Genomic DNA, 20,309 nt, shown 5'->3' on the forward strand with positions numbered 1-20,309 from the left:
GCTGAGCAATCAACCCCACTCGCCTCTTTCCTCACAGCCCTGCATTTTTTTCCCTTTTCCAAGTATATGTCCAATTCCCTTTTCTATTGAGTCTGCTTCTGTCACCCTCCCAGCCAATGCATACCAGGTTATTATCTGTAATAAGACTCAGTTTCCTAGACAAGATGTGGGGGGAAATAATTCTATTCAGGACAACAAGGTAAGTAAAGTTGCCACAGTCCCAGATGACCATAGGCTGCTTTCCCCTTTGAGGGGGAGAGCTGACTGGTGGAGATTTAACCTGAGGATCACCACACCTCAGGCGAGGGGCAAGGTTGAGAAGACAGAACCTTCATGAATAACGTCAGGCGGTTCGGGAATTGAACCTACGCTGTTGGCCGTGTTCTGCATCACAAACCGGCCCCCCCCAAAAATAAACAGTACAACGAAAGTGCTGATGTTTTCTGTTTTAACTTGGATTTATTTAGTGGGTCGAGGTGCAGAATGCACAAAAGATGGAAGTCCGAGAATACAGGGGGGGGGGGATTTTCCAGCTGTTCTTGCCAGTGGGATCTTCCGGTTCCGCCGATGGCATGCAGCGGGGCTGAATTCAATGGGACATCCCTCTGACAGTGACAGGACCAGAAGATCCTGTTGCTGGTGAACGGCGGGCCACCTGGTGCCGAGAAACATGCCGTGGGCTGCAAGGAAAATCCCCGTCCCTGCCTCCTTAGAGTCTGAAGAGCTGGAAGAGGTTATAATAATCCTTATTAGTGTCACAAGCTGGGGCAGCACGGTGGCACCGTGGTTAGCACTGCTGCCTCATGGCACCAAGGTCTCAGGTTCGATCCTGGCCCCGGGTCACTGTCTGTGTGGAGATTGCACGTTCCCCCCCCCCGTGTCTGCATGGGTTTTGCCCCCACAACTCAAAGATGTGCAGGGTAGGTGGATTGGCCACGCTTAATTGTCCCTTAATTGTAAAAAGATTATTGGGTACTCTAAATTCATTTTAAAAAATAAATTTGTTTCACAAGTAAGCTTACATTAACACTGCATTGAAGTTACTGTGAAAATCCCCTCGTCGCCACATTCTGGTGACTGTTCGTGTACACTGAGGGAGAATTCAGAATGTCCAATTCAGCTAATAGCACGTCTTTCGGGGCTTGTGGGAGGAAACCAGAATACCCGGAGGAAACCCACGCAGACACGGGGAGAATGTGCAGACTCTGCACAGACAGTGACCCAAGTCGGGAATCGAACATGGGACCCTGATGCTGTGCAGCAACAGTGCTAACCACTGTGCTACCGTGCTGTTACAGAGATGGGGGACAAGGCCATGAAGGGATTTGGACACAATGTGAATTTTAATTTAATCTATGGTTTACCAGAACCTGTCCAATCCTTGATTGGCCAACAAAACTTGACAAACTCCTGAAATCTCTCGAACACCCTGTGTTTTAAAACATTGTTTACAGCTGTCATTTAATTCCAGACACTTTAACGGCATCAACAACAGGCAGCAAATTACGCAGTCTTAGTCTGATTTTGCAACTTGGAATCGTGCAAGAACGTCCTTTACGGTTGAAAAAAAAAGAAATCAGAAGAATGAGGAAACATCGGACATTTCCTGCTTGACCACAAATTGATCAGGATGAGGAAATCTGTTTTGCTCATCGATTCAGGAGAAAAACCTTATGCCCCTCCCATCATATCATCCAGCTATATTCTAAAGCCTGCACAATTCTATTTCAAAGTCTATTTTATGCTTTGAGCACTATATTTGTAACAATCTTCCTGACACCTATATATAATATTCAGTTTGAATCTGTGCCCCCTTGCAGTATGGCCAGCATTCATCCTGGAGTGGAGTACTGGACCTTTTATGTGTTGATTCAGGTCTTGTAAAACTCCACATGGTTGCTGCATATTGGCACAAAACCCCCTGAAGATAGTCTGAGTATCAGTGAACGCAGTATTTTGTTTTCCATTTAATCTCCTAGATTATTTTAAAAATAAATTTAAAGTATCCAATTCATTTTTTTCAATTAAGGGGCAATGTAGCGTGGCCAATCCACCTACCTTGCACATCTTTGCGTTGTGGAGGCGAAACCCACGCAAACATGGGGCGAATGTGCAAACTCCACATGGACAGTGACCCAGAGCCGGGATCAAACCTGGGACCTCGGCTCTGAGACAGGAGTGCTATCCACTGCGCCACCTGTGCTGCCCTCATGTCCTAGATTATTATTGAAAGTAGTTTGCTGAATTAGTAACCACAGAATATTAATTTAAATTAGACCCTGGCAGGATGAGAAATTGAATTCAGTTTTTAAAAAATCTACTAGATAGAAAAAACAGTATCAGTTGGAGCGAGAATGAAACTGTTTGCCCTGTAGTGAAGGAAACCTGGTTCCTTTACCCTGTCTGTGGTATTACCCATTAACATTGCCAGGAAGATGGCCGCATACCCAAAGACCTTTCGTATGGGAAGTTAGCCAGAGCCAGGCAACCAGTGGCGTGCCCAAGACTCCTCTTCAATGATGTTTCCAAATGTGACATTGAAGGTTTGAAACTCCCAACTATAATTCACACCTTGGGGTGACTAGCTGGTGAAGGAGGAAAATGGCAACACTTGCTGTGAACTAGCATGCACTATCATGATGACCAATGGGTCCAGCAGCTTGGCAACAAGTGCCAATGCCAAAAGCAATCTACAATAGGAGGCAGCTTCATGTGTGACGCTTGCTGCATAACCTGCCTCTTAGGAATTGGCCTTCAAGTCATAAAGAGTCACAATGGCCTCCTGTTTTTAAATTTGTAAGCTTCATTTTAGGTGAAATAGAATCAAACTAGTCAGTGTTATGCTATCTTTTTGAAACTATAATTTAAATGTGGTTTGCAACCTCTCATCTGCAACAGATGATGGACACCAACAAACCATCCATTTAGGTGGGGTGCCTTCATTTGGCATCAACAGTGGTGCACCAAATGAAGGCACCCCACCTAAATGGATGGTTTGTTGGTGTCCATCATCTGTTGCAGATGGGAGGATGCAAACGCATATGCTATCTTTTTGAAACTATGATTTAAATAACACTGACTAGTTTGATCCTATTCCACCTAAAATGAAGCTTACAAATTTAAAAGCAGGAGGCCATTTTGACTCTTTATGACTGTTCATTTGTTTGATTTACTTTGGAGCTGTCAACTCTTTCCAGATCTTCCCTGTGCACTTCATAAGAGTTTTTTCAAAGCTTTGATGATGAGAGTTCATAATACTGATGAGGTCAGAGGATGAATTTACTTCGATCCCCAGGCCTCTCTGTTCTGGCATACCATTAGCATTTGGGACGCTGAGGAATTGAGGCCTTAGCATGTGTGCTGAGGGCTCCGGTCTACTGGGAAAAGGGAAGTTAGGCCCGAAGAGGCCCCAAGTCATATTAGGAATATCATTCTACTGTGTATATTAAAACCAAGTAAACTCAAGTTAGTTCATTCAGGCAGGATTCCACCCTTGGAGAAGATCGGTACGACACTTTGTGATTGCCTCAGTGTGAAATGGCCTTTATGAAAGATGAGATTTTATGACATATCTAGCTAAAATACATGTTCGTTCTTCACATTTTACCTTCAAAACCTAACTACTTGCATGCATGCATGCAGTTTTCCAGGGTTTTCTCCTTCTGTGCTAATCAGAGCACAATTAAATCACAGGGCTGGTGAGGGCAGAGAGCCCTCATATTAGGAACCATTAAATTAGCCCAATAGAAACAGGTAAGAATTCTATCACTTGTGTTCATATTCACAGTTTAAGATCACATTTACAAAGGAGGAACAGAACAGTCACTTCCCATGAGATTGGGTGGAAAGTTACAGAGAAGGAAACCCTAATTTAAACATTTCAGAAAGGAAAAATATTAAGTTAGTTATTACGAGAGTCCCGATATTGGGTTAGATATCAAGAGCCCTCACCCCCAGCCCATCACCTGGACCTATGTCGCAGTATTGCTTCTTTCGTAGTATTTAAGTAATATTGCCCTCAATGGCACAAAGCTGTTCTGTCACACAGGCAGCATTAATTGCAACGGTTTACTGAACGCAAAGGGGGTTAGCAGCACTTCAGTATATTTACAAAGCCATTTGACAAGTACACTGCCGAAAACCCAAACTTGGAGCCATCAAACTGCATCTTTATGATTCACCTAATTTCTCCTGTTCCTTTCAACCTTGGTCTCCGCTCTTCACCCTAGTTTCCCAACTAGAAAATAAACAGCAATGTGAAAACTCATGCACATCTTATGGTTAGCTTTTAGTATATTTGGCCTACCAATCACACTGTTCAACAATGGAGAAAAATACTCTTGATGTTTGTAGGTAAGAAAAAAATTAATAATCGGTAAAGAGTAACTTATGCTCAGTACAGGGTGAAGAGTGACACGGTTCTAAGAGACTTGAAGCGTTTACCAATTTGGAAAGGGAAACAAAGAAAGTCTTGCCTTTTCATGGTGCCCTTCACACCCTTCGCATTTCCATAAGAACTTTACAACCAATCAAGTACTTTTTTGAAGTGTGCTCACGGTATGAAATGAGGCAGCCAATTTGTGCATAGCAAGATCCCACAAACATCAATGTGATAAAGACCAGATCATTTGTTTTCAGGTGTTGATTGAAGGATAAACATTGACCAGGACACCAGGGTTAACTATCCTGCTCTATTTCTAAACCATGCCATGGGAACCTTTACATCCAGCTGAGAGGACAGAAGGGGTGTCGGTTTAACATCTGAAGACATCAGCCTGTCCAAAAGCTAAATAAATGAGTTGCTGAAGTGACAAGCTAATGGGAGTACTAGATGGAGTACACACGATTAATCACAAGAAAGCAAACTAGTTAAATTAAAGTCTACATACTAAACGGATGATCTATCAACTAAACGCATCCTCTATACTGTATGCCTGCTACAGTTTAATGCATGCCTCAGGCATTCCATGACTGTAAATGTACTCTCAAATATACTTTCTTCTGCCACACACAAATTCATAGGCATGTGGTCCTTCTAGATTCAATCATCTGGACGACAGTCTGCACAAAAATAAACCAAAAAAGTAACTTGTGGATCACTCACTGAATTTTGTTAGTCCCTAAGACTTGCACCAACATCCCCAGCCTCAGGAATTTGCAGTATGGATGGCCTGTAGAGGGTTTGCACTGAAGAACTGCTGCCCTGCAGCATGATATGATAACCCATCAGTCCTCTCAGCCACGGCCTGCCCCCAAAAGTGCGTTCTAGTTGTCAGCTAAGCTGCGGTGAGAACCGTCACAGAGCATGGATTAATCCAGAAACTTTCTGTGAAGTTGCAGAATTGCCAGCAAAGGCCAGAGAACAGAATCCATATATCTTTCAAGGTCCAAAGCACTTTACAGCAAATTAACTATTTCAGATGTGTAATCACTAGAAATACTGAAAGTGCAAAAGCCAACTGCCCCATAAACTCCTGCTCTGGGCCTCTGTTTAATGCCTTATCCAAAAGACAGCAACTCCAACAATGCAGCACTCCCTCAGTACACCATTGGAGCACAAGCCTAAATTTTGTGCTCACGCCCCTGGTGAAATATGTGAACCCAGAACCTTCTGACCTAGAGGCGAGTGACACCACCTGAGCCACAGCTGAACACTGCCCCTCAGCCATGCTCAGAGAATATTACATAGCACAGAGGGGGGGAGAGAAATTCCGAAGATAGAAAAAAATGCATTTTCTTAAGTAGTCAAGAAGTTTCCACAATTACCTATTTCATGCTAAATGGTATATGCTTTATGATGTTAGTGGAAGGAACATTTGTCGTACGTGTATCAAATTCTCCTGTCTGCTATTTTTACAGAAGCCCTCCTAAGCTGTTTAATATGGAGATGATGGATATTTGTACATAATTGTGTTTGATGCAATTTTTAGCATGTAATTGTAATATTTATTTCTTAGTTCCTATCAACATATCCTTTTGAGACCACAGTTGACACTACTTGATACTATTCACAGGGGCTCTTATGATATTATAACATCATGAGGTTTTACAGAGAAAAGTCCCATTACGCAGACGTGGTTACGGTGGGACGGTCACATTTGACTCACCAATATTCCTGTAATCACACGCAATTATTTTCACCATTTGAGACAAGCAGGAACTTCTGCTGTGGTTGCTATTAATGATTTGAAAGTAAGACTGTAAAAATATGAGAAATTTGACACCCGAAAAAATAATATATAGGCCTGCATTATTCCATGAATTTATTGTTTGTGCATTGATGTCTCCACTCGACTCCTTCAACTCGACTGACAGCTTCATCACGAGCACTATCAGCTCTTGGTTTTCAAAGGAAGGAGTACATTAAGTTTCAAACTGTGATGGAGAGATGGGAGCATTGGTAGGTAGACGGGATTGAGGTGCAGATCAGTCATGGTCTAACTGAATAATAGAACTGGCCCAAGGGATTGAATGGGCTACTCTTATGTTCCTACATTATTATAATTCTTAATTCACTGCTTCTTTTCCAACTCAAAATAAAACCAGTGTTTGAGCACATAACCCTCTTAATGGACGATGAATCCTGCCCGCTACTTGATAAATGCTGCAAATGCTAAACACTATTTGGAGCACGGGGAGGAGGTCAACCCCTTTGGATCCTGAATGGACTCTGTTGTGCTGAAAATTCCACAGCAGTGAACAGGGGATTGTAGAACATTTGTTAAATCCCACTGTTCCATGAGTAAATATAAAAGCTGTGTGTTTTGGTGCAAAATTAAAGCCTCTTCTGAGGTTGTCAACAGTGCGAGAGTCACAGAATGTTTCTCTTCGTCAAAAGAAAAATAATCCTGATAGCCTTGTCAGTTTTACCATCTTAACTTTGCGCACAGTGTGCTTGTGAGTTTCGACTTATACAACAAACACATCAAACTACAAATACAACAGATATACCTGTGTACATACAATACAGCAGATCTACCTGTATACAGCACAAGAGATACCGGTGTACAATGCAACAGATATACTGCACACAATATGTCAGGTATACCATGCACAATTCATTATATATGCCTGTGAACAGTGCAATGTATATAAACATGTACAGTACATCAAATACACTTCTGCGCAGCATAACACATGCCAGTCTGCAGTGTAATAGACGTATCTGTGAACAAAATAGTGCACATGCCTATATACTGACAGATAGACTTGTGTATAGTATAATGGATATATGACTGCATATAGCAGGGCGGATATCCCACTCTACATAAATGATTTTCAAAGTTTTGAACTTCTTTTTCTAGATTGTTCCGAAGCAAAGGAACTAATTCTGATGGTCGAGTACTACGGCGTGCTGGAATGTTCTTTCACAAAAGTGAAGATTTACAAACATGTTGATTATTTCAGCATCACTCTGAATTTAGTTTCACCACAGTCGCTGTAAAGCAAACAAAGAAAAGAAAACATGTTTTGCTGCAGATTATACTTATAGGTAGCCGCTAGCTAGAGGCATCTGTAGAAATCGTGAAGCACTTCCCGGCCGGTGGTTTCTTAGCGGTTCCCAGTGTGTCACATGGTGCTTGGCTCGTAAAGGCAGGACAGTAAAACAGGAGGTCGGATCCGGGTGATTGTAGTCCAGTGGCTCCTCAGCATCACATGGATTCACTGTTACAGGTTGTGGTGCTTCTCTTTCTGGGAGGTGGTTTAGGGTGTCTTGTCTCTACCTGTAAAAAGAAACATATGTAGAGAATCACGGGGTGTTTACAGTACAGAAGGAGGCCATTTGGCATGCCATGGCTGCGCTGACTGTGCAGGAGCAACTAAGCCAGACCTACTATCCCGCTCTCTCGCCCCCTAGCCCTGCACATTTTGTTTCCCTTCAGCTGCTTATACAATTCCCTTTTGTAAGACACAATTCAATCTGCCTCCGCCACACTCTCAGGGACTGCATTCCAGATGCTAACCAATCGCTGTGTAAATCAGCCACCGAACCTTTTAGCACATAAACAGCTGCTCTGTTCCTGAATTAGTGAGCAAAGCTGATGTACGGCTGAGTTATCAGAAGTGTTGAGGTTTCATCCGCAGTCTGTGCTGATGTTTGCTGGTCTCAGCTGGCATGCTGCAATTGGGTCAGACTTTGAAAACAAGGCGAAGCTCATTCTCTTGATCACCATCCACACGTGGACAGCGGTTAAGCAGAGACTGGGCTCAGACAAGGTCACCCCCCCCCACCCCGGCATCAGTTGAACCGTCTATGGTGAACGTACTGCTGCTACAATTCACCACTGTAGTGTATTGTATTATGTTGATGCTCTTGTGGACTCCGCCTATGGCTCCTCCCCCTCGGGGGAGGTATATAGATCTGCAGCCTGTAGGCGGCACTCAGTACAGAGCAGTCGCAGGCAGGCACAGATCTAGCTTATTAAAACCACTGTTCACTTCTACTAATCGTCTTGTGTGAATTGATGGTCGCATCACCGTCTTCCGACACACATCCTCCGAACTCACGTTTGGTCACTCGGATGAGGTACCCCCACGCACCGCCGTCAGGATGAAACGGAACCCAAAAATGTCCACCGTGCAATCCAGAGAGAGATTTCCCAGGAGGCAGCTGTTTAAGTAGGCGTCCAATTTAGGATGACGGATGGGTTCCACAGCTGGGAGAGTCAATCGGAGCCAGAGAGGCGGGCAACCTCACTGGGAGAAATCAGCGTTACTGATGTGGGTAGGGGAGTCAGGCTGGGGACGTTAAAAATAACACGTGGACACAGCTGCCAGGCTGTCATTCTGAAAGAGGAAAGCAGTGGGGTGGGGGAAGAGGAGAGGGAGGAGTGGAAGTAAAGGAGGCATCATTGCCCCACCCTCTCCCCTGGGGCGACTGATTTTGTTCATCTGCCGTCTGGTAAATTCCAAAATGAACTCAGCAGCCATGTTACTTAGCCTCACGTGAGTCTGAAACTTGTGTCTCAAACTTAAATAAAGGCAATGACATGGGTATAAAGACAGAGTTAATGAAAGTAGAATGTGACAATAGGTATAAAGGTAATACGGTAGAGGCACAGTAGCCAAAGTTTAAGGAGATATTTCATAACTCTCAAGATAGATTTCAGCCACTCAGTTCACTCCGCGTGATATCAGGAAATGGCTGCAGGCGTTGGATGCTGCAAAGATCATGAGCCCGAGCAACATTGTGGCAAAAGTATTGAAGACTTGTGCTCCTGAACTAGCTGCCCCCAAAGCCAGGCTGTTCCAGTACAGCTACAACACTGGCATCTTCTTGGCAATGTGGAAACTGTCCTGTCCACAAAAAGCAGGACAAATCCAGTCTGGCCATTTACTGCCCCATTGGTCCACTCTCAATTATCAGCAAAGTGATGGACGGTGTCTCCGAGAGTGCTATCAAGGTGCACGTACACCGCAATGACCTCATCATAGACGCCCAGCTTGGGTTTCAGCCGGGGGACTCAGTTCCTGACCTCACGACAGCCTTGATCCAAACATGGTCAAAAGAGCTGAACTCAAGTGGTGAGGTGAGAGTAATTGCCTGTGACATCAAAACAGCACTGACTGAGTGTGGTATCAAGGGGCCCCAGCAAAACTGGAGTCAATGGGAATCAGGAGGAAACTCTCTGCTGATGAAGTCACACCTAGCACAAAGAATAGAAGGTGGTTGTGTTGTTGGAGGTCAATCATCTCAGTCCCGGGACACCACTACCCAATTACAGAGTCCCCAATTATTTATTTTCCAATTAAGGGGCAATTTAGCGTGGCCAATCCACCTACCCTGCACATCTTTAGATTGTGGGGGTGAAACCCACACAGAGACGGGGAAAATGTGCAAACTCCACACGGACAGTGACCCGGGGCCGGGATCGAACCTGGGTCCTCAACGCCGTGAGACAGCAGTGCTAGCCACCGTGCCGCCCATCTAAATGCTTTTTAAAAGACAAAATTGTATCCGCCTCTACTACTAGTTGTATTGGAAGCAGGGAAGGTTCATTCAGCTGATTCCTGGGGTGAAGGGGTTTGTCTTATGAAAAAAGGTTGGGCCTAAACTCATTGGAGTTTCGAAGAAATAGAAGTGATGTTATTGAAACATATGAGGTTCTTGGGGGGCTTGACAGGATAATGCTCAGAGGTTGGTTCCTCTAATGGGGGAATCCATCATTAGGTCAGAAGTGGGGATGTTCACTGATGACTGCATAATGTTCAGCATCATTCGCGACTCCTCAGATAATGAAGAAATCCATGTCCAAATGCAGCAAGATCTGGACAATATCTAGGCTTAACTGTCATGTGGCATGTAACATTTTCACCACACAAGTGCCAAGCAATGATCATCTCCAACAAGAGAGGATCTAACCATCGCCCCATGACATTCAATAGCTTTGCAATCACTGAATTCCCCACTATCAACAACTTGAAGCTTACCATTGACCAGAAACTGAATTGAACTAGTCAAATAAATACTGTGCCTACATGAGCAGGTCAAAAGGTAAGAATCCTATGGCGTGTAACTCATCTTCTGACTCCCCAAAGCCTGTCCATCACCATCTCAAGGCTCAAGTCAGAAGCGTAATGGAATACTTGCGACTTGCCTGGATGAGTGCAGCTCCAACAAGACTCAAGAAGCTCAACACCATCCAGGACAAAGCAGCTGCTTGATTGCTCCCCTTCCACAAACATTCAAACCCTCCACCAACAATTAGTGGCAGCGTGTGTACCATCTACAAGATGCACTGCAGGACATCACCAAGGTTCCTTCAGCAGCACCTTCCAAACCCACGACCACTACCATCTAGAAGGACAAGAGCAGCAGATATCTGGGAACACCACCACTTAGAGGTTCCCCATCAGGCCACTCACCATCCTGACTATGAAATACATCGCCTTCAGGTCAAGGCTTTGTTTCTACCTTTAGCAGAGGTCAGTTTACTACATAACGCTGAATTAGTGCGAAAAAGCAGCTTGGCACAAGAAAAAGATATCCGCTAAATCACTTCAGAGATGGACCTTGATTGACCAGACATTTGCAGAATCACAGAATTGTTACAGAGAAGGCGACCATCTGGCCCATCGTGTCTGCATAGGCTCGTCAAACGAGCATCATGGCTTAGTACCAATCCCTTGCCTTTACCCCGTATCCCTAGGGTGGGATAAATTCAGGCTCCTATGTAGCTGAAGAGGTGCCTGCCTGCCTGGGGGGAGGGGGGGCTTTGGATGCGTGCCTCAACAAGTAACACAAGAACCATGGGCGGGATTCTCCGATATCGGCGCGAGGTCCGCCGATCGGCACCAAAAACGGCACGAATCAGTCCGGCATCGCGCCGCCCCAAAGGTGCGGAAGTCTCCGCATCTTGAGGGGCCGAGCCCTCACCTTGAGGGGCTAGGCCTGCGCCAGACTGATTTCTGCGCCGCCAGCTGGTGGGAAAGGCCTTTGGTGCCCTGCCGGCTGGCGCGGAAATGACTTTGCCGGGCGGCGCATGCGCGGGAGTGCCAGCGGCCGCTCACGGCATCCCCGCGCATGCGCAGTGGAAGGGGTCTCTTCCGCTTCCGCCATAGTAGAGACCATGGCAAAGGCGGAAGGAAAAGAGTGCCCCCACGGCACAGGCCCGCCAGCCGATCGGTGGGTCCCGATCGCGGGCCAGGCCACCATGGGGCCAGATCGCCCCGCGCACCCCCCCCCCCAGGACCCCGGAGCCCGCCCGCGCCACCTTGTCCCGCCGGTGGTTTGATTCTCGCCGGCGGGACAGGCATTCCAGCAGCGGGACTTCGGCCCATCGCAGGCCGGAGAATCGCCGGGGGGGGGGGGGGGCGACAACCGGCGCGGCGTGATTCCCACCCCTGCCGAATATCCGGTGCTGGAGAATTCGGCAACTGGCAGGGGCAGGGTTCACGCCAGCCCCCGGCGATTCTCTGACCCGGCGGGGAGTCGGAGAATCCCGCCCCATGTTCTTATTGAATGCAATAGGTGGATGGTTGACAGAGAAAACCTTTGCAAAGAGTGACAATATGGCCCGCTTGATATTTAATCATCAAATCGTGGGGTGCTATTAGTGCACAACCTGTCAGCAGATCGTTCACAGAAATGCAGAATATCCAATTCAGCGGATGGAGGGAAAGCTAATTTGTTGTGGAGGAATGATTCTAAAATCAAAAGACAAATCTGTCCCAGTATGGGACCCTTACGATGGTGCATCGGAAGTTCACATCTCTAACTCACTCAAGAGACAACTCCACATGTAGCAGGTCCAGTGTCATACCTCGGGGCGTTGCATCTTTTTTCTAAGTAATTTGTGGGGACGTTTGAGCACGGTTCCTGCCATCTCATCATCAAAGTCCTCTACTGCTCGAGTCTTATACAGCTCTTCATCTGACCTTGGACCCTGATCAATATTTACTTCATCACCTGTCAGTGTCCAGTTAATAAGCTAAGAGGTGAAGAAAAGTAATGCAAAAGTAAAACAAATAAAATATTCATTGGTTTAATAACGGATATGCCACTAATACCAAAAGCCAAGCATGCCTCGTTAGTGGTAGGGTGAGAACACAAACGTTGCAAGCTCTACCCATGAAAGCTGACCAATCTCTGGAGTGCCATTCCTTGTAAGGTAGTGGGGACAAAAATTCTAAAATTGGTTAATTGTTGTGACGTGACAATTGTTAGATTTAACGTAGAAATATAAGGGCAAACGTCGGTGATACCCACATCCCAAGAACAATTTAAAGAAATTGATGAATCAAAAAGTGATAGAAGGAGATGAGGTAATGTGGGTGTAGGTTCCTGTAGAGCATTAACACTGGCGTAGGTCAATTCGGCCGAATGGCCTGTTTCTGTGTCATGAACAATATGTACGGGTAAATGAAATGTTAATAATGTTTAAATGCATAACCACTCTTATAGCACAGGAGACCATTTGGCCCATGATGTTGATGCCAATTTGAGCATCCCAATTAAATCTCCTATAAAATCTTTTCCAATTTCTTCTCCAGTCTCTCCACAAAATTGATGTCCTTATCTGTGCTTTCATTTGAGTAAACTCCCTCTGCACCCTGAATCTCTCTCTCACCTTCTGGTTGTATCCGCTCTCTGCTACTTTTACACCAGGGCCCGATGGCACCGTGGTTAGCACTGCTGCCTCACAGTGCCAGGGAGCTGGGTTCAATTCCAGCCCTTCGTGACTGTCTGTGTGGAGTCGGCACGTTCTTCCCGTGTCTGTGTGGGTTTCCACCGGGTGCTCCAGTTTCCTCCCATGGTCCAAAGATGTACGGGTTAGGAGGATGAGCCATGCTAAATTGCCCCTTAGTGTCCAAAGATGTGCAGCTTAGGTGGGGTTACGGGAATAGGGCGGGGGAGTGGGCCTAGGTAGGGTACCCTTTCAGAGGGTCAGTGCAGACCCAATGAGCCAAATGGTCTCCTTCTGCACTGTAGGAATTCTGCGGTTCTAACAAAATATTCTTCGACTTTAAACCTGCGCTACAGCTAGATGGTCTTCTGTATGAACTAACACACCTGGAGGGACGATTATACATTATCTTGCAGCTTGACTGAGCAAATTAAAAGTGGCACCACCATGAGGGTGGAGGTGGTGGGGGTATCGGCCGAGGTGGGAGAGCGGGGCGAGGTGGAGGAGGCCGTGACACGACACAGCAACTAGGTCACCTCGGTTAGGGTTGGGGGGACGGGCTGCGGAGGGTGGTGGAGGTTAACAGAGGACTCCCCGAGCAAAGCTGGAAGACTTGGGGGACCGCTCAGGGCGGCACAATTTGAGAGTTGTGGGCTTGCCCGAGGGGACAGAGGGCCCAAGGCCAACGCAATACTTCGCTGGGAGGTTGGCGGAGCTGGTGGGGGAGGGTGACAGCCCCAGCCTGGACGAGCTAGACCGAGCTCATCGGTCATTAAGGCCGAAGCCCAAAGTGAACGAGCCGCCAAGGGCAGTAATTATCTGCTTCCATACGTTTTGCATGAAGGAGAAGGTATTAAGCTGGGTGAAGCAGGAGCGTGAGGTGCTGTGGGATGATACTGCGGTTCGGATCTACCTGGACTTGACGGTGGAGTTGGCAAAAAGACGAGCGGCATTTGGGCGAGTGAAGGCGGCTTTGTACAAGAAGGGGGTGCGATTTGGTGTGGTGTACCCAGCGAAGTTGAGAGTAACATATAACGCCAAAGACTTTTATTTTGAGACAGCTGAGGCGTTCGTGAGGGCAGAAGGCTTGGGACAGACGTGAAGAGCGGAACTGGAAGAGAGACTGTGGACTGTGTTTGAGCGGCTAGAAAATGTACAAATGTTACAACTTTCTTTTTACTGATTTGTATTGAAATTTACTTCTCTTTGCATTGTTACAGAGTTCAATGTTATGTTAGTGAATTGTCGGGGTTGGATTGTTGGGTTTGTTTTGGTGTTTCGTTCTCTGGGACTGGGTGGAAGGGGTCGAGAGTTCTTGGCGGGCGGGGGGGGGGGGGGGCCGCGCTGGCTGGCTGGAGTCGGTTGGTGGACGGGGGTGGGGTGAGAGGAGGACTGCGGGCGTTGGAGCCTGGATAGCGGGCTTCGATGGGTCTACGGGGCGAGCGAGAGGGGGTGGAGGGATGGATGTTGGGGGATGTTTTTGTAGGGGGGGTTCTTGGGAGGGGGGGAAGGGGTTCGATGTTAACAATGGACAGGGGCGGGTCAGGCTTATGGGGCAGGGCTCGGTGGTATGGTGATGGTGGATAAGAAAGGTGGAGGGGGGGGGGGGGTGAGAGACCCCCAGTAAGGATAATCACGTGGAACGTGAGAGGGCTAGGAGGTCCGGTCAAGAGGTCAAGGGTGCTTGCACATCTTAAAAGTTTGAAAGCCAATGTAGCAATGCTGCAGGAGACTCACTTGAGGGTTAAGGACTAGGTGAGACTTGAAAAGGGCTGGGTTAGCCAAGTGTTTCACTCCGGATTTGATGGAAGGGCTCGAGGGGTAGCGGTGCTGGTCAGCAAAAGGGTACGCTTCCAGATGGAGAAGATGGTGGCAGATCAGGGGGGTAGATATGTGATTGTGACAGGGGCACTGGAGAGGAGATTAGTGGCGCTGTTAAATGTATACGGTCCCAATTGGGAAGATGTGGGATTCGCGAGGAAGGTGTTTGGGGCTATTCCCGACTTGGACACGCATGAGCTGATTGTGGGGGGGGACTGGAACTTGGTGCAGGAGCCAAGGTTGGACAGATCACGGCAGCTCTCGCTGGTCCCATCAGGGGGGGTGAAGGCGCTGGCTGGGCTAACGGTGGAAATGGGAGGGGTGGACCCTTGGAGGTTCCTGCACCCAAAGGAACGGGAGTATTCGTTTTTCTCAGCGGTCCATAAGATATACTCGCGGATCGACTTTTTTGTGGTGGGGAAGGCTTTGCTGGCTGGAGTCAAGGGGTCGGAATACTCTGCAATTGCAGTGTCAGATCACGCTCCACATTGGGTGGATTTGGTGCTGGAGAAGGGGGCAGCGCAGAGACCGGGGTGGAAACTGGATGTGGGGCTTTTGGGGAACCAAGTGTTCTGTGAGAAAATTGAAAAGGTAATTAAGGAATATGTAGGTTTCAATTGTACGGGTGAGGTGTCTAAAGGCGGTGGTGAGAGGTGAGGTAATTTTGTTTAAGGCCAGGGTGGATAAAGAGGAGAGGTTGGAGCGGCAGAGTAATAGATGAGATGTTGGAGGTAGATAGGAGGTATGCAGGGAATGGGGACCCGGCGAAGCTGGAAAAGAGGAAGGAACTACAGGCGAGCTTCGACCGACTGTCCACCAGGAAGGCGGTGCGCCAACTGAGACGAGCAAGGGGTGCAGTTTATGAACATGGAGATAAGGCGGGCGTATGTTAGCAGTTCAGCTCCGGAGGCAGCGGCAAGGGAAATTCTTCAGGTGAAGGATAGGGCAGGGAAGTTGGTGGTGGCTCCAGTGCTGATTAACAAGGTTTTTGAGGAGTTTTATGAGAGGTTGTACAAGTCAGAGCCACCCGGGGGAGACCGTGAGATGCAGGAATTTCTAGATGGGTTGGAGTACCCGAGGCTAGGGGAGGGGGACAGGGCTACATTAGAAGGAGCAATAGTGGAGCAGGAGATGAAGGATGCGATTGGGAGGATGCAGTCGGGGAAGGTGGCAGGGCCGGATGGGTTTCCGGTGGAATATTATAAAAAATTTAAGGATAGGTTGGCACCCCTGATGGTGGGGATGTTTGAGGAGGTGATAGGGAAGGGGGTGTTGCCGCAAACCTTGGGGCAGGCATCGATAACCCTGTTGCTAAAAAAAGATAAGGATCCGACGGAGTGTGGGTCGTATCGGCCCATATCACTTCTGAATGTGGACGTAAAAGTGTTGGCGAAGGTACTGGCGGGTAGGCTGGAGGAGTGCCTTCCGAAGGTAATAGGGGAGGATCAGATGGGGTTCGTGAAAGGGAGGAAGCTGTTTTCGAACATTAGGAGGGTTTTGAACATTGTTATGGCACCGGCGGAAAGAAAGGAAACAGAGGTAGTTGTGGCATTGGACGCCGAGAAGGTGTTTGATCGGGTAGAATGGGGGTACCTGATGGCAGTGCTGGAGCGGTTTGGGATTGGACCAAGGTTTGTGAACTGGGTAAAGCTATTATATAAGGAACCGAAGACGAGTGTCCGCACAGATAATATCAGTTTGAGATACTTTTCTCTCCACCGTGGGACGAGACAGGGATGTCCTATGTCCCCCCCTGCTGTTTGCACTTGCAATTGAGCCGTTGGCCATCGCATTGAGAAGTTCGGGAGCATGGAAATGAATAGTGCGGGGGGGGATAGAGCATAGGGTGTCCTTATATGCCGACGGCTTGCTGCTGTATGTGTCGGAACCGAGTGCGTCGATAGGAGGAATATTGGAGCTACTGCGGGTATTTGGGTCTTTCTCGGGGTACAAGTTGAACCTGGACAAGAGTGAGTACTTTGTGGTGTCTCGGCCTGGGGTGGGGGCAGGGGTGGGGGGGCTGCCATTCCGTAGAGCAGGGACTCATTTTAGGTATCTGGGGGTGTAGGTTGCCCGGGAGTGGGGGAGCAGGTACAACATCACTAGTTTGGTGGGGAGAGTGAAAGCCGATCTGGCAAGGTGGGATGGCCTTCCTCTGTCCATAAGACCATAAGACATAGGAGCGGAAGTAAGGCCATTCGGCCCATCAAGTCCACTCCACCATTCAATCATGGCTGATTTCATCTCCATTTACCCGCTCTCTCTCCATAGCCCTTAATTCCTCGAGAAATCAAGAATTTATCAACTTCTGTCTTAGAGACACTCAACGTCCCGGCCTCCACCGCCCTCTGTGGCAATGAATTCCACAGACCCACCACTCTCTGGCAAAATATGGTCGCCATTAGACTTCTAATTACAGATTCTCATTGAATTCTACTTCACCATCTGCTGTGGTGGGATTCGAATCCTGGTCCCCAGAGCACCACTCTTGTTCTCTGGATTACTAGTCCTGTGACAATATTGCTATGCCATCAACTCTCCCCTACTGGCAGGTCGGGTACAGGCGGTTAAAATGAATGTGTTGTTAAACACATTCCTGTTTATTTTTCAATGCCTACCGATTTTCCTGCCAAAGTCTTTTTTCAGGGAGATTGAGGGAAGGATTACCTCATTCATATGGGGAGGGAAGGTGGCCAGAGTGAGAAACGTGCTGCTACAGAGGGGAAGGCAGGCAGGGGGTTTGGTCTCCCGAACCTGTTGTACTACTACTGGGCGGCGAACGTGGAGAAAGTGCGGAGCTGGGTCAGAGGGGTTGATTCTCAGTGGGTCAGAATGGAGGAGAGTTTGTGCAGGGGGTCGGGGCTGAAGGCACTTGCAACAGCGCCGCTCCCGATAGCTCCGGGGAAATATTCAGGGAGTGCGGTAATAATAGCTTCATTGAAAATCTGGAGGCAGTTTCTCCAACACTTCGGGTTGGGTTTAGGGTCAAGGGAAATGCCGATTCGGGGGAACCACAGATTTGAGCCAGGGAGGTGGGATGGAAGTTTTCGGAAATGGGAAGAGAAGGGGATCAAGACACTAAAACATTTGTTTCTTTGGGGTCGGTTTGCAGGATTGAGGGAGCTGGATGCGAAGTATGGGCTAGAGCAGGGAGAAGTGTTTAGGTACATGCAGGTTCGGGATTTTGCCAGGAAGGAGATACAGAGCATCCCAGAGGAATCGGCCTCCACATTGCTGGAGGAGGTGTTGACGGCAAGGGCACTGGAGTAGGGGGCAGTGTCAGCGGTGTACGGAGCTATTCTGGAAGAGGATAATGCACCACTGGAAGGGATCAAAGCAAAGTGGGAGGAAGAGCTGGGAGAGGTTATAGAGGAGGGGGTCGGTGTGAGGTGCTCCGGAGAGTGAATGCCTCCACCTCATGTGCGAGGTTGGGGCTGATACAGCTGAAGGTGGTATATAGAGCGCACCTCACGAGGGCGAGGATGAGCCGATTTTTTGAAGGAGTAGAGGGGGGGGGGGGGGGGGGGAATCACGTTCATATGTTTTGGTCCTGTCCAAAGCTAGGAGAGTACTGGAAGGAAGTGTTTCGGGTAATTTCCAAGGTGGTGCGTGTGAAACTGGACACGGGTCCCCAGGAGGCCATATTCAGGGTGTCGGACCAGCCAGGGTTGGAAACGGGAGCGGAGGCAGATATCATAGCCTTCACCTCGTTGATCGCCCGAAGGCGGATCCTGCTGGGATGGAGAGCAGCCTCTCCACCCTGAGCCCTGGCGTGGCGGGGGGACCTGTTGGAATACTTGACCCTTGAGAAGGTTCAGTTCGAACTGAGGGGAAGCTCGGAGGGGTTCTACAAGTCATGGGCACTATTTATTCTGCACTTTTAAGATCTGGATAACATTGAACATTAGTTGGGGGGGAGGGGGGCTGTGTAGATTAAGGGTGACTCTGGGTCATCCCCGATTCCTTGTCATTTGTTTATGTAAACATGCGGGCTGATGTTTGGGGTTGGTGGGCGGATGGGATCGTTGTCATGATGGGGATTGACATATCTTGCTGATTATTGTTTATTGTTAATGGGTGTAAATGTGAGAGAAAATGTGAAAAAGCAGAATAAAAATATTTATTAAAAAAAAAAGGGGGCATCACCATTTTAAAAAGGATGGTAGGCAAATGGCATAAGATGAGGGCAATTTTGGACACTAAGGGCAATTTATCATGGCCAATCCACCTAACCCACACATCTTTGGATTGTGGGAGGAAACCAGAGCACCCGGAGGAAACCCACGCACACACGGGGAGGATGTGCAGACTCCACACAGACAGTGACCCAAGCCGGAATCGAACCTGGGACCCTGGAGCTGTGAAGCAATTGTGCTATCCCCAATGCTACCGTGCTGCCCAAAAAGTTACAGCACATAAACACTCCAGGAAACATGCTTCCCAACACTCGACTATACAGTTAGTACAATTTTCCTCCCATTTTCCTGGAGTATAGTTCGGAGAGGCCAGTACGGGAACTGAACCCACGCTGCTGCCTTGTTCTGCATAACAAGCCAGCTGTTTAGCCCACTGTGCTAAACCAGCCCCTTAGTTGTGTTGGATAGCCTGCCTCAGTGCCCCATGAGCAAGGGAATTAAAACTAAATTGGTATTTCAGCATTTTATAAGCATAGCGCTACCACAATGACTGTGTATTAATACCACACAGCAGCAACACCCAGGCAAAAAACACTCAGCAGTTAATGAAGGAATATATTCAGGATAGCAAATGGGAAAGCCCGCTATATTTGTTTAATAATTAAAGGCAGATCACGCAGACAGATAAAACTTACACAAATGTTCCAGATTGTTGATGGAGAATGAAGAGATGGAAAAAAAGTCGAAAGAAGAAAGCAAAGATGTAACATGATGAGGTAACATTACAACAAACGTTCCACACCCCGAATGCATTGACTCCCTGCTAGAGTATGCTTTCACCCGGTTGATCGCCTTCGCCATGTGATTATTATGCAAATGTCAGCCTGGAGAGTAGGCTTATTTGTCTTTGCTCAGCCCAGGTTACACGACAACCAAGTGTCAACTCTTTCAGGCAGGTGGGGGTCACTCAGTTGTGACAACAGCATGATACTCCCGTCCATCACCCTCTAGGTGCCACAGTCAATTGTAATGCCCTGGATGACACCCAGCCTGAGATCAGTTCAGCTGCCACAGCGCAAGCCAGGGTGCCGATTCTGCGCCGTTCATTGCTCTGTACGTCTTACGGGTTAATGTGTCCTGCTCACTGAGGTGTCAGGAGAGACAAGGTGCAGCCTTCATAATACATTTCACGCAAAACATTCCTCACTTTTCACCAAAAGGTTGC

The 20,309-nt window shown here is 47.7% G+C and overlaps 1 protein-coding gene across 3 annotated transcripts in view; it reads right to left on the reverse strand.

Annotated features, from left to right (window-relative positions):
* Positions 1–3,769: 3,769 nt before the first annotated feature.
* The window catches only part of LOC140409247 (receptor expression-enhancing protein 1-like), a 142,167-nt gene continuing 125,627 nt past the window's right edge, over positions 3,770–20,309 (reverse strand). For all 3 annotated transcript variants that reach the window (XM_072497577.1, XM_072497575.1, XM_072497578.1), the window contains 2 exons: positions 12,264–12,409; positions 3,770–7,724 (listed from right to left, as the gene is read on the reverse strand). In XM_072497577.1, the coding sequence (XP_072353678.1) occupies positions 7,653–7,724; positions 12,264–12,409 (218 nt within the window). In that variant the 3' untranslated portion in view covers positions 3,770–7,652. The remainder of the gene's footprint in view (positions 7,725–12,263; positions 12,410–20,309) is intronic.

The sequence above is a fragment of the Scyliorhinus torazame genome, chromosome 3 (assembly GCF_047496885.1).
Source record: "Scyliorhinus torazame isolate Kashiwa2021f chromosome 3, sScyTor2.1, whole genome shotgun sequence".
Lineage (NCBI taxonomy): Eukaryota > Metazoa > Chordata > Chondrichthyes > Carcharhiniformes > Scyliorhinidae > Scyliorhinus > Scyliorhinus torazame.